This window comes from Humulus lupulus, chromosome 8, assembly GCF_963169125.1.
Source record: "Humulus lupulus chromosome 8, drHumLupu1.1, whole genome shotgun sequence".
NCBI lineage: Eukaryota > Viridiplantae > Streptophyta > Magnoliopsida > Rosales > Cannabaceae > Humulus > Humulus lupulus.
The window spans coordinates 62,841,277-62,855,252 of NC_084800.1; the positions used below are offsets into that span (position 1 = coordinate 62,841,277).

General features: G+C 34.0%; 3 protein-coding genes across 3 annotated transcripts; 2 read left to right on the forward strand and 1 right to left on the reverse strand.

The window, feature by feature from the left end:
• The first annotated feature begins 855 nt into the window (after positions 1–855).
• Positions 856–1,876, forward strand: LOC133797511 (probable non-specific lipid-transfer protein 2). The gene is made up of 2 exons (XM_062235432.1): positions 856–1,481; positions 1,622–1,876. The coding sequence occupies exons 1-2, from the start codon at positions 1,060–1,062 to the stop codon at positions 1,635–1,637; spliced, it is 438 nt and encodes a 145-aa protein (XP_062091416.1). The 5' UTR covers positions 856–1,059; the 3' UTR covers positions 1,638–1,876.
• Positions 1,877–2,563: 687 nt separating this feature from the next.
• On the reverse strand, positions 2,564–6,139 carry LOC133795502 (cyclic nucleotide-gated ion channel 1-like). Its single transcript, XM_062232950.1, has 8 exons — positions 6,126–6,139; positions 4,960–5,512; positions 4,657–4,869; positions 4,200–4,504; positions 3,984–4,083; positions 3,643–3,879; positions 3,169–3,563; positions 2,564–2,925 (listed from the first exon to the last, which is right to left on the reverse strand). The coding sequence occupies exons 1-8, from the start codon at positions 6,137–6,139 to the stop codon at positions 2,622–2,624; spliced, it is 2,121 nt and encodes a 706-aa protein (XP_062088934.1). The 3' UTR covers positions 2,564–2,621.
• A 4,467-nt stretch (positions 6,140–10,606) lies between these two features.
• LOC133795503 (secreted RxLR effector protein 161-like) lies at positions 10,607–11,095 on the forward strand. Its single transcript, XM_062232951.1, has one exon. The coding sequence runs from the start codon at positions 10,607–10,609 to the stop codon at positions 11,093–11,095; it is 489 nt and encodes a 162-aa protein (XP_062088935.1).
• The last annotated feature ends 2,881 nt before the right edge of the window (positions 11,096–13,976 follow it).

Consider the following 13,976-nt stretch of genomic DNA (forward strand, 5'->3'; position numbering starts at 1 on the left):
TAAAAATCAATTCATAAATAATGAAATATGTATTTATAAATGTTGATGGTTAAAATACTAACAAAAAACTATAATTTAAGTATTGTTACTGCATTATTATTTTTCTTCATATTTTTTTTATTTTTAAGAGAGTTTGTTCCTATATGATAGAAATGTTTTATGATACATTTCAATATAACTTCTCTATAGTCCGAAGTAGTTTTTTCTTATATGTTGCTTTGTCAAGTTAAATTTATAAAGTAATATCACTACGATATAATTATTTTGACAATTTTAATTTTTAGCATAAACAAATCAAATTAATGGTTAGTTTCATAATGTTTCTTGAATTATTGTTTTTACACACTTGACCCTATACCTTTTAATTAGGACGCAATTTCGAATGGAAGTGCCAATTTGTTCAAACAAAATATAAACTTTTTTATTTATTTTTAATATTTGCTATAGTTTTCTTTTAAATCGGCCAGTTTCTCTTTTGTTTGTCGTATTTGTATTTGTATTAGTTACTTATTAGTTTGTTCTATTGTATTTGTAGCCTACAAAACTCAGATTATTAATTGGTAAGAAAATAGAGAAGAAAAAACTAATTATATATTCCAGCATGCTTAATTTAATTTTCCTCAAAAAAGGATTATCTTATGAGGGGAAAAAAAACACCAGCATCTCAACTCAAGAGGGACTGACCCACTTCTTATTTTTCTCCCCAAAACAAGCTCATGAAAAATGTGCGAGAGAGAACCTATTCATATTATTTATTTCCCAACACGTAAAAACCACTGAATGATACATAATTTCACCTATAAACAGCTAACAAACAATTTAACAGACTCACTCATTAAAACTAAAAACTTCGGCCAATAATTAAGGGAAGATTAATGCGTGTGAAAACCTCCCGAGTAGAAAACTGATCACGAAATTGTCATGCCCGGCCGGGCCTATATAATCAGCTCATTTACTACAACCCATTTCATCATATTCAACCGACACAAACATTATTAACATACATACACAATTTGATTACTATTTCTTACTTTTTGAGAGAGAAGAGTATAGCCAAAAATGAGTCAACAGAGAGTGGAAGTGGTAGTAGTTATAGCATTATTAGTAATGTTGATAGAGTTGGCTTGGAGCTCGGACGGGGCACAACCTTATTATTGGATGGATGCAACAGCAGCAGCAGCAGCGCCGGCGCCAAGCCAGCCAGTCCAACCCCAATGCAACAAAGTAGTGCAGCAGTTGACTCCGTGCCTCCAGTACGTGAGAGGGAAAGAGCCAAAGCCCTCGAAGGCATGCTGCGATGGGGCCAAGCAGCTGAGTGAGTCTTCTAAGTCCAAACCCGACAGGCAAGCTGCTTGTAATTGCATTAAGCAAGCTATTGGTGGTCTGCCTGACATTGACACTTCTCGAATTTCTAGTGTCCCAAAAGAGTGTGGCATCAAATTCGATATGCCCCCCATCGATCGTAACTTCGACTGTTCTACGTACGTATATTATAATATATATTGTTTTATATATATATATCTAGCTAATATTATAATATCTTATTATATAGTACTAGTGCGTATATATTGCAGCTGCTGGTGGCACTAATATTTATCATTTGTTTTGTTTATACATGCAGGATTAAGGTTATGTAGGGATGTTACTTAATATATATCTATGATATTGAGATATATATAAAAGAAGAGCTCGAAGATATATATATATATATATTGTACCAGATAAGAGAACTGCATAGAATAAATTGTGGCCAGGGTTTCTATCCATACATATTAATGTACTGACCAGTCTTTAGTTTTATGAATTATAATTAATAATGTCCTTTTGTGGGAACTATTTATCATATTAATCAATGAAATTATGTTGATCGATCTTATTTTGTTAATTCTCTCTCTATATACATATATATATTCTAGTTCTTGAATATATAGTTAGGTGTAAGAGATTGTTCCCGTAGTCCATCTAATAGAGCAAAATTTATAACTCTTAAAAAATCGGCTGATCAAGAAGGAAGTATGATCTCCTTAAGGTTATAACTCTTCCATGTAATCGTAACATCATAACACACAAATATAAGATTTTTTTTTGTCGGTACTTAAGAATGTGTGTGAAAATAAAATTTGAAAATTAATTTATTGGGTGGGGTAGAAAATCATTTCTTCTTATTTGCTTGAAACAACGGAAAAAATTGCTAGCTGCTTTTATTATTTATTTGGGCTATCTTTCGCGGAATTGAAAATATCACAAAGAGATAAAGATAAGTAACAAATGAAACCAATTATTAGTTGATCAAGCATTATGTTATCATAATAAAATAAAATATATAGTATACACATACAATAATCTCTGTAGAATATGGGGTGGGATAGAAAATCGTTTCTTATTATTTGCTTAAAAACCTCAAAAATATTTGTATATTAATCTCAAAGATCAGAAACAAAGGGTATACTGTTACAATTAAATTACAGCATTATAAAACAATATATGATTATCAAAGTATCAGTTCCACTTGATTACAAATCTAGGCCTGTTACACATTATACATCAACAAAATAGCTATGCCTAATTACAAATTTCACGTTAACACAGTGACTGACCACACCACACACCAGTAGTAGTAGCTAGCGATGCTCAGCAGTGAAATCAGGCTCAGCCGGTTTCTGAGGTAGCAAAGGCATCAATCTCTGCGTGGGTCTAAAGCTGCGCACACTGCTTTGTCGTAAGCCTCTCAGTGCATTTGCAGCAAACCTCGAGGCGTAAATGGTGGCGCCAAGGCTTGGTGTGCTTCCACTCTCATTCACCAGGACATCTTGCAGCCTGTACTCTGCTTCCCTTAAAGACTTGTCAAGCTTTCTCTTGCAATGCCTCCGCCACGCCACTTGTATGAAACAAGCCGCCCACGTTTTCCATTGCAAAGAGTAGGACCTGAAAAGTATACCAAAAACCACCACATTAGTATCTAGTTTCACTATTGGTCTCTAAACTAATGAGCAAGTCACCGATTTTAGTCTCTATTTCTTTGAGTTTTTTTAATGAAGTTATTCTCTGCTAGACCTGCCTTTTGACACTTCTCCCATAAAGTTCCAATAAAAAGGACAATTGATCCAGTGACAATATTTTAAGCATGTTACTAAGCTTAATAGAAGATTCATGGTTTGAAAGCCTTGCCTGAAAGTGTACTGGAGTTGCTTGCTGTGGAGCCGGCGAAACTGGGAGGCAACAAACTTCAAATCATCAGCCATGAGAGCAAATGCCTCGACCTTTGTTTTAGTTTCCACTGTTCTGATCGAGGCTGGGAGATTGGAGGCAGAAATGGGATCCAAAGCCCATGCGAGGAGCTCTTCTCCACAGAAGTCACCAGCGTTAAGATCAGCCATGTCGAAGAAGCCGGTTTTTCCACCATTAGTGGTCATAGTTCTAAGGCTTCCTCTCATGATGAAGAGCATTTCATTAACTGGATCACCCTCCCGAACAATTAAACTCTTGTCTGTGTAGAGAGATGGCTTTAAACGATCACATAGTGTGTCCAAAAGGTGTTCATCCATTTTCTCAAACATTGGCACCTTTTCAAAGTTGTTATTGAGAAGAGTATCTAAAGATAGGACAGAAAAATACTGAAAATTTCCCAAGGAAAGCACTCACTCTACTGAGAAGTGCCAAGCAAAGGTGGCGCTTTATGTCTCTCCTAAGAACTTTAGGAAGGGTTTGGAGCAGAGTCTCTTCTTCAACACCTCTTGTTTCTTGCCATTCATATTGTTGATATCTTCTAATACGTTCTCTCAAGGGCTCTGGGAGCATCCGGTGGGACATCCACTTCTCCACGCCTTGCCTTTTCATTCTCATTTCTTCAACTCTCACAGTTGTGGACTGCAAGTATTTCTAAAAAAAAAAGAAAAAACTCTAGTAGATTACGTATCTGAACTCACTAAAATAAAATTTAGCATTGTATGTGTTTGACCATTCTCATGGTACTTTTGGTTAACCTGTATATTGCCAATGAGTAATGAGAAGAATATCAATCCAGTGGCAGCAAAGATAATCTCTCCAACAAATGTGTTTGTCTTGAGACTTTGGCCGAGAGAACTGCCAAGGCAAACAAGGAAAAAGAGTTTTTGAGGTAATAAACTACTAATGAATGAGTGTAAGGATGCTATAAGTTTTTTTTTTTGAACTGCAAAGATGTTGTAAGTTTGACCAACCTAAAATTGCGTAGTCCCCACCAAAAGCAATAGAAAAATTTGGAGGAGAAATCTGTGCTTTGAAGCACACCAGACTTGAGAGCGTCAGTGAATATTCCAAACATACCCTCGTCAGGATCGATCAAAGGGCAAGAGGCGTTGAATTGGGCTTCAACAAATTTGACATCAGCTGGAAATCCATTATTGTCACGGGACTTTTGACTACAGTACACATATCTAGGATCCCAGTTCTGGTTCTTAAACACAATTTGCCAGCATCTATACAGGCTCTCAAGAGAGAATAAGTACCATAAAGCTCCTAACAACTGGTAGAAAACATAAGTGTGGTGGTCAAAAAGTTCACATTTCTTGGCACAGTGTTGTAAGAATTCAGAAAGGGTTTGCTAAATCGATAACAAGATTCGACTTTAGCGGCATGTATAATAAATTTTTTTAAGTGGTCGGTGGTGGAACTTACATAACTTGCAAATACATATAGGAAAAGGCTAAAAACAGTTCCAGCCGAAGCAACCTCAGTTAGTATGCCAGAATTACTTGTTATTTCTCTGAATAGTGGTACAATTCGGGCGAGCCTCGGAATATACTGACAGATAATGACGATTTTCAACATCTCCATCGGGATCATTGGAACAGGACGTTTCATCTTTGGGATGACATCAAGAACTACAAGCTGAAACAACATTCGCGTGTAAGGTAGTGAAAGTAAAATGGATTAAAGAAGAAGAGTTCAGCTTAGCTGAAAAAGTAGAATGATGCATACATATACTTGAGGCAGTGGAAGAATAGAGAGAACATCAACAATGAAGTAGGTTAACAAGTATCTTTTAGCAATGGCTAAAGGATCATCAACTAACTCGCTTCTTCCAAATACTCGAGAAGAAGGGGCTATAAACCCAGTTTGGAACTGAAAGATAATCCTGAGTACGTATAAGATATCGACAAGTGTTCGAAGAACACATGCAATGATTTCCAAAGGCTTGTCCAAAGTTATGCATTTCTCCTTACGATCTATTCCAACAATGTAGAAAAATAAAGGGTCCAAGGACACAGCCACTAAACAAGCCAGAACAAATATCTTGTTCCACTTTTGAAGGAAAGACCCCTGAGGATCAAGAACATTCTTTCTAGGCTCTTTAGATGTTTTCTTGCTTTTTACAGCGGGTTGGGAAGTTGGAATTTTTCCAAAGCTTCTAATCCTCTCACACCCCCTTTGGACACCTCTCCCAACTTGACCCAATACATCTCTCACAGATACTCTTGTTGGGGAGTACTCATTGTCACAGCTTTGAGACCTGTCAGATTTATACTCCAATCTGTATAAGGAAATTTACCATCACCCGGGTCAGTTTCCTATTATAAAATATATTGAAAAACTAGTTCGTTTGCTACCTTAAAATATAGTTAGATATAATTATATGTACAATTTCAGAGTGTATGGAGTGATGGAAATGCAGCCAAATAATTGTGAAAAGGCAAGTAACAAATATATAATAAGAAGGATTTGGCTTATATTTTAAGATTCGAGTAAACTAACCTTACAAACTTAGTCCCCTTGGAGTTCAGAATTTAGGCAACATTGCAGCCCTGCAAAAGGGTCAGTGCTCATTTTCAAGCTTAAGATTAATAAATAAGAAATGAAAAGTAAAAACAAAACTATGCAAAAACTCATTAGGTATAAGAGCAATGATCGAACTGTGAAATTTATTTATTTGGGGTTACAATTGTATATATAAAAATGTGTGTTGGGTCATTATATAAATGAGTCAAATTTATGTGGTCTATTTTTTAATAAAGTTTATGACTTAAGGGCATAATTGTCATGATTTTTATATGTGGATACCATTGAGACAATTTCTGATTTGATGAGGGGCCAAATTAGAAATAGTAAATAAATTATTAATTACTATTTTTCAGTTATTAATAAACAGGTTGGTCCCCATTTTTTGCATGGCTTCATATATCGTATCTTTATTTTTGAATCCCCATCATCAAGAAACTGAGATTCCAGAGATAAATATTGATGCAAAAATTGGAAGATCATACCAATCAAAATCGATTCTATGGACTCCGGTACGCTTCCGCTAATCTTTGATTCTATTGTTTGATTCTCGGTGAATTAATTAGGGCTAAATTCAGATTAAAGTTTTTCTAACATATGGTATCAGAGCATTCCTAAATTAGTTCTTGAGAATTTATGGTATTATTGGTCTTCCATGAAATTCTTTTTGTCCTTGTGTATATGTATATTTTTATTTGAGATTGAATTATGTTAATGGCAATTAAACGAAGAAGAAGATATATATATATTTGTTTAAGTTTTGTTCAAGGAGAAGAATCGACTGCTGCAATTACTGTTTTATTGAATACATAAAACAAAAACTACGATTACTGTTTAAAACAAAACTGTTTTATTAAGTTTTGTTTTATCGACTGTTATCTATTTTATTATATATATATAGAATAAAATAAAAACAAAAACAGATTACAGTTTCTTTTTTTGTTTTTATATGAATATATATATATATATAAAGAATAAAACAAAAATCATATTACCAACGATTATAGTTTTTTGTTTTTTTGTTTTCTATATGGATATATATATATTTTATTAGGTTTTCATTATTATTATTATTTTATTAAATATATAATAATAATAATAATACAATAACAATTTAATTCAAATTTTGGTTTTAGAATTTATTAAGGATATCTAATATTTAGTTAAATTAATTGAAACAAAATATCACCAAAGTGATCTCTTTTGTGTAGATTAATTTAATAAAAATATTAAGATAATTGTGTGTATATAATTCATGTGTTTATTAACTGACCCAAATGTAAGTTAATATTTGACAGAGTTTCATACATACATATGGTGATGATGTGTGACAATTATAAGGTATTTTTGTGTGAATAATATGTTAGTCCAAAGATTGCATATTATTTGACATAATTTATTGTCAATGTTTGATCGCTATAACAAGAGTACCGCTTACAATTAATATTATTGTCCAAAGACTTGATATTAATGATGTGTTTGGTATCTTGAGATGGGATTAACCATTATTTGAATTTATTGTTTAATTTGGTTTCTTATATGAGCATGTTATTTATGTAATTGTACTGTTCTGTTTTCAGCTGTTGCTACTGTATCTGCTAACCTTAATTCAGTGCCGGTCCTTAATGGTAATAACTTTAAGGATTGGAAGGAGAACATTTTCATTGTTCTTGGCTGCATGGATCTTGACCTTGCATTAAGGATGGATCGACCTGCTTCTCTTACGGATGCTAGTACCTCCGAGCAAAGGAGGATTTATGAGAAGTGGGATCGTTCAAACCGCATGAGTCTTATGATCATCAAGCGCGACATACCTGAGGCTTTTAGGGGTGCGGTGTCCGAAGAGGTCACCGATGCCACAACTTTCCTTGCTGAAATTGAGAAACGCTTTGCAAAAAGCGATAAGGCGGAAACAAGTACTCTTTTAAAGAAACTTATTTCCATGAGGTTTAAGGGCAAGGAAAACATAAGGGAGTACATTATGGAAATGTCTCACCTTGCTTCAAAGTTGAAGGCACTAAAGCTTGAGCTTTCGGATGACTTGCTTGTGCATTTAGTGCTTATCTCTCTTCCTCCACAATTCAGTCAATTCAAGGTCAGTTACAACTGTCAAAGGGAGAAGTGGACTCTTAATGAGCTCATTTCATTTTGTGTTCAAGAGGAAGAAAGATTGAAGCAAGAGAAGACTGAAAGTGCTCATTTGGCAAGCACCTCTAAGGATAAGGGCAAGAAAAGGAAGAATGAGGATGTTAAGGATAAGGGTCCAGCACATAAGAAACAAACTCAAGCCAACAACGATGGTGGTTGTTTCTTTTGCAACATGAAAGGACACGCGAAGAAGGAATGTGCTAAGTACATTGCATGGCGAGCAAAGAAAGGTACAGTTCTTACTTTGGTCTGTTCTGAGGTAAATTTAGCTTCAGTACCAAGAAACACTTGGTGGTTAGATTCCGGTGCTACTACTAACATCAGTGTTTCAATGCAGGGTTGCCTGAGTTACCGAAAGCCAAGTGATGCTGAAAGAAGCATTTATGTGGGAGACGGCAAGTCGGTGAATGTGGAAGCAATAGGGCATTTTAGGTTGTTGTTAAGTACTGGTTACTATTTGGACTTAATAGATACTTTTGTTGTACCGTCATTTAGGCGGAATTTGGTTTTTGTTTCTTGTTTGGACAAATTAGGTTATTGTTGTTCATTTGGAAACAACTGCTTTAGTTTATCTATTAATTCAAATACTATTGGAACTGGTTCTCTTATGGTTTATGACAACTTATATTTGCTTGACACCGTTGCTTCTTATAATGAAACCTTAAATGTGGAATCACGTGGTACTAAGCGTAAAATAGATAATGAAAAATCAAGTTCCTTATGGCACAAACGGTTAGGTCACATCTCTAGAAATAGAGTTGAGCGACTTGTGTCTGATGTAATCTTGGATTCAATTGATTTTTTAGACTTTGATGTTTGCATTGAATGCATCAAAGGCAAACAGACCAAAAAAAAGAAATTAGGTGCGAAAAGAGCTATGAACGTCTTAGAGTTGATACATACAGACATTTGTGGGCCATTTCCTACACCTTCTTGGAACGGTCAACAATATTTTGTATCATTCATAGATGATTACTCGAGATATGCGTACCTATTTCTACTTCATGAAAAGTCTCAAGTCTTGGACGTGTTCAAATCTTTTAAGGCTGAAGTTGAGAATCAACTTAGCAAAAGAATAAAGCAAGTCAGGTCTGACCGTGGTGGTGAGTACTATGGTAGATATGACGGATCAGGTGAACAACATCCATGACCTTTTGCCAGATATCTAGAGGAGTGTGAAATTGTCCCACAGTACACTATGCCGGGATCTCCTAGCATGAATGGTGTTTCTGAAAGACGAAACCGTACTCTTAAAGATATGGTAAGGAGTATGATCAGTCATTCAACCTTACCTGAATCACTCTGGGGAGAGGCACTTAAGACAGCAACCTACATTTTGAATAGGGTACCAACTAAAGCAGCTGCAAAAACACCTTATGAGCTTTGGACGGGGCGAAAGCCTAGTCTTAAGCACTTTCACGTTTGGGGATGTCCAGCTGAAGCTAGGCCTTATAGGCCAAATGAAAAGAAGCTGGAACCCAAAACTGTGAGCAGCTACTTTATTGGATATTCTGAACGATCTAGGGGTTTTAAGTTTTATGATCCCAAAGTAAGGAATATATTTGAAACGGGAACTGCAAAGTTTTTTGAGGATATTGAGTTTGGGGGGAGAAATACAGTTAAGGACTTTGTTTTTGAGGAGGATTTAGAATCAACCACTCTTCTTGAAGATGAGTTGATTTCTATTCCATTAGTTACTTTTGACAATGTTCAGGATTCCAATCCTGATATTGATCAAGTTTTAGATCAAGAGCAACCAAACATAGTCAATCAAACCCCAGAGGTACAAACTCAACAACCTCAAGAACAAGTGCCTTTGCGACGATCCACTAGAGAAAGAAGAAATACTATTAATCCAGATGAATACATAGTGTATCTTCAAGAACATGAGGATGACATTGGAATGATGGAAGATGATCCAATCAACTTTCATCAGGCCATGAAAAGTTCTAACTCTCAAAAGTGGAATGAAACAATGAATGAAGAGTATAAGTCTATGCAAGACAATAAAGTTTGGGAGCTTGTCCCATTACCAGAAGGAAAGAAACTGATTGGTTGCAAATGGATTTTTAAGACAAAACGAGATTCAAAAGGTAATGTGGAAAGGTATAAAGCTTATCTTGTAGCAAAAAGATATACTCAAAAGGAAGGGATTGACTTTAAGGAGACCTTTTCTCCAGTTTCATCAAATGACTCTTTTAGGACAATCATGGCACTTGTTGCACATTATGATTTAGAGCTTCATCAAATGGATGTGAAAACAGCATTTCTCAATGGAAACATTGATGAAACAATATATATGATGCAGCCTGAAAACTTTGTGTCAGGAGACCCAAAGAAGATGGTTTGCAAATTGACCAAATCCATTTATGGGCTCAAACAAGCTTCCCGTCAATGGTACCACAAATTTCATCAAGTGATTCTCTCGTTTGGTTTTGAGATGAATGTTGTTGATGATTGTGTGTAGTTCAGTGGGAGTAAACACGTTTTCCTAGTTTTGTATGTTGATGACATACTGCTTGCCACAAATGATATAGGCATGTTGCACGAAACCAAGAGATTTCTGTCAAGAAATTTTGAGATGAAAGATCTTGGTGACGCCTCTTTTGTTTTAGGAATTCAAATACATCGAGACCGTTCTCGGGGTATTCTTGGATTATCACAAAAGAGCTATATCGATAAAGTACTCAAAAGATTTGGCATGCAAGATTGTAGACCAGGTGATACCCCTGTCGTGAAAGGAGACAAATTTTGTCTTAAGCAATGCCCTAAAGGAAGCCTTGAAATTCAAGAAATGAAAAAGATTCCGTACGCTTCAGCTGTTGGGAGTCTAATGTATGCTCAAGTTTGTACACGTCCGGATATAGCGTACATTGTTGGAGTGTTAGGCAGATACTTAAGCAATCCAGGAATTGATCACTGGAAAGCAGCCAAAAAGGTTATGAGATATTTGAAGAGAACAAGAGATTACATGCTCACATATAGGAGGTCAGATCACTTTGAGATCATTGGGTATTCTGACTCCGACTTTGCGGGATGCCAAGATAGTAGGAGATCCACTTCGGGCTACATATATCTGTTAGGTGGTGGAGCTATATCATGGAGGAGTGCAAAACAAACACTCATAGCTTCATCTACTATGGCAGCAGAGTTTGTTGCATGTTATGAGGCATCCAACCATGGTATATAGCTGAGAAATTTTGTCACTGGGCTGCGCATTGTGGATGGAATAGAAAGACCACTTAAGTTGTATTGTGACAATAAATCAGCTGTATTGTATTCCAACAACAACAGGAGCTCGACGAAGTCAAAACATATTGACATCAAGTTCCTTGTTGTAAAAGAAAGGGTACAGAGTGGACAGATTTGTATAGAACACTTAGGTACAAACTCCATGATTGCAGACCCCCTTACTAAGGGTTTTCCACCCAAGGTCTTTCATGAGCACACTGCTCGTATGGGTGTTTTAGAGTATGAGGATATCTAGATTCAGTGGGAGTTTGTCTTTATTATCCTTTGTGTTTTATTTGTTTCATGAAACTAGTGTATTTAGATATTTTTCTGATCAGAATTTATGTTATTAGGTTAATTTCACTTTGTACATTAAGCTAAAGTTTTGATCTCTATAAAGTAAAGTAGGACCAATTGAAAATTGACATGAGTAGATCACCATGCATGTAATTTTCATACCACATTATCATGATGGATCTATGTCATTTGGCTATGTTGATATATGTGACCATTGATGGGTTTAGTTGTGATTGATACAACGAAAATCGCTTTGATCCTATGTTGATATAGTTAATGGACGAGATTGCACATGCCTACAGTTATGATGACAAAGTTATGACCTCAATAAGGTTAACACATTTATATATATACATATGTGGCCCAGTGGGAGATTGTTAGAAATTTATTTATTTGGGGTCACAGTTGTATATATAAAAATGTGTGTTGGGTCATTATATAAATGAGTCAAATTTATGTGGTCTATTTTTGAATAAAGTTTATGACTTAAAGGCATAATTGTCATGATTTTTATATGTGGATACCATTGAGACAATTTCTGATTTGATAAGGGGCCAAATTAGAAATAGTAAATAAATTATTAATTACTATTTTTCAGTTATTAATAAACAGGTTGGTCCCCATTTTTTGCATGGCTTCATATATCGTATCTTTATTTTTGAATCCCCATCATCAAGAAACTGAGGTTCCAGAGATAAATATTGATGCAAAAATTGGAAGATCATATTATTCAAAATCGATTCTATGGACTCCGGTACGCTTCCGCTAATCTTTGATTCTATTGTTTGATTCTCGGTGAATTAATTAGGGCTACATTCAGATTAAAGTCGAACATGTTTATATAGATTTCCATGAACATTTTAACAGTCAACGTGAGAAGTCTTGTTTTGAAGCTGATTTACTTTGTATTTTATTCCAACCACTTTTCACTACACCTAATGACATTAATCCACAAAAAGGAATTCTTAAACATATAATGGATCGCTTAATAGTGCTACCTACCTTCCTTCCTAGCTATTTATTTTGTGCAGTCAATTTATGAAAAGGCGATTTGAATTGCTAGAAAAGTGAGTCATGGCAAAGAAGTTCATTAAAATGTTGTGCTTATAAAAATTCATTTTACATAAACAATTAAAAGGGAAAAAAAAATCTCGCCTTAAAGAAAGCGAAGTTTGTTGCATTAGAACTCAATCAAACAAAGTTTCTAGCTTCTTGATTTCACAATTCAATTACGTTTTCCTTCCAAACTTTTCCCAAAAATACAAGAGAAAAAAGAAAAACAGTAGAGAGAATGAGGAGAATTACCGATCAACGACGTAGAGTATATAGGAAAAAGGCTCGTGTTTAAAGGGATGAATAGAATTGAATAGAGAGTAAGCTCCTGTCCTGTGGAGTACTGTACACCGCACCGCACCAGAAGAAGGTTTATGCAATGAGCGTTTTAAAGAGAAAAGAAGGACAATGAACAGAGAAATAAGAAGACGAAGACTCAGACCATATCAGAGTTTTAACAATTCTCCGTTTAACCAAATCAAATTTATTTTGAGCCCAACCATATATAATAAAATGAGAATGGTTAATAGTAACACGAGAAGAAGATGCAATTTAATACCAAGTTATACATATTTAAATTTAATAAAAATTAAAAAATATTACTAATTAATTATAAAATAAAGTATAAATTTATATAGATTTGAATAGCTTAATCTATCAAATAACAATCCTCTACTAAAATCCAGTATCATGTTAAATAGATACTGTAACTTTAACAAGGAATATGAATCTTTACCTTGTTCATTTAATTTGGGAATAAAAAATGTGGGTCTTAACCCCATATTAAATTCAGGATTGAAGAATTGGGACATTGTCGTTCTGAAAATTTGGGCATTGTCATTCATATTCCCACTCAAATTTTAAATTATCATTTAATTTAAATTTTTTTAAATATAATATATTCATTTTTTAATATAGAATAGCATGTATGATATAATAAAATAATCACTTAAATATTTAAAATTTATCATATTTTTTTATAATCAATTAAATATATGTTATTTGAAATTAGTAATTTTTTTTTCATTTAAAGTACATTTTTGTTGACATGAAAAACAATTAATATAAAAAGATTGATTGTGTGCTTGGTTTGGCATACACACCCTAGATCACTTTTTTTTTTATCTTTTTTTTTTTCAATGATATAAACAATTAAAATATAATATAATACATATAAAATGTAATGTTTTAAATAAATTGTAATTTATAATTTTTAAAATATGTTTTTAATAAAATATTATTCTAAATATTAATTTGTACATAATAAAATAAAATAAATTATTAAACAAATTAAATTAAAAAAATATAAAAATAAACTAAAATAGAAAATTTCATAATACAAAAATTAAAAATATATTAAAAATATTCTTAAATTAATACATTATAAATAATAAACACTATCATAAAGTTATAAAAACACTAATATTATTATGCTCCACATGATTATCGAGAACTTGATATAGATACAATAATTGAAGAGCACTTGGAAG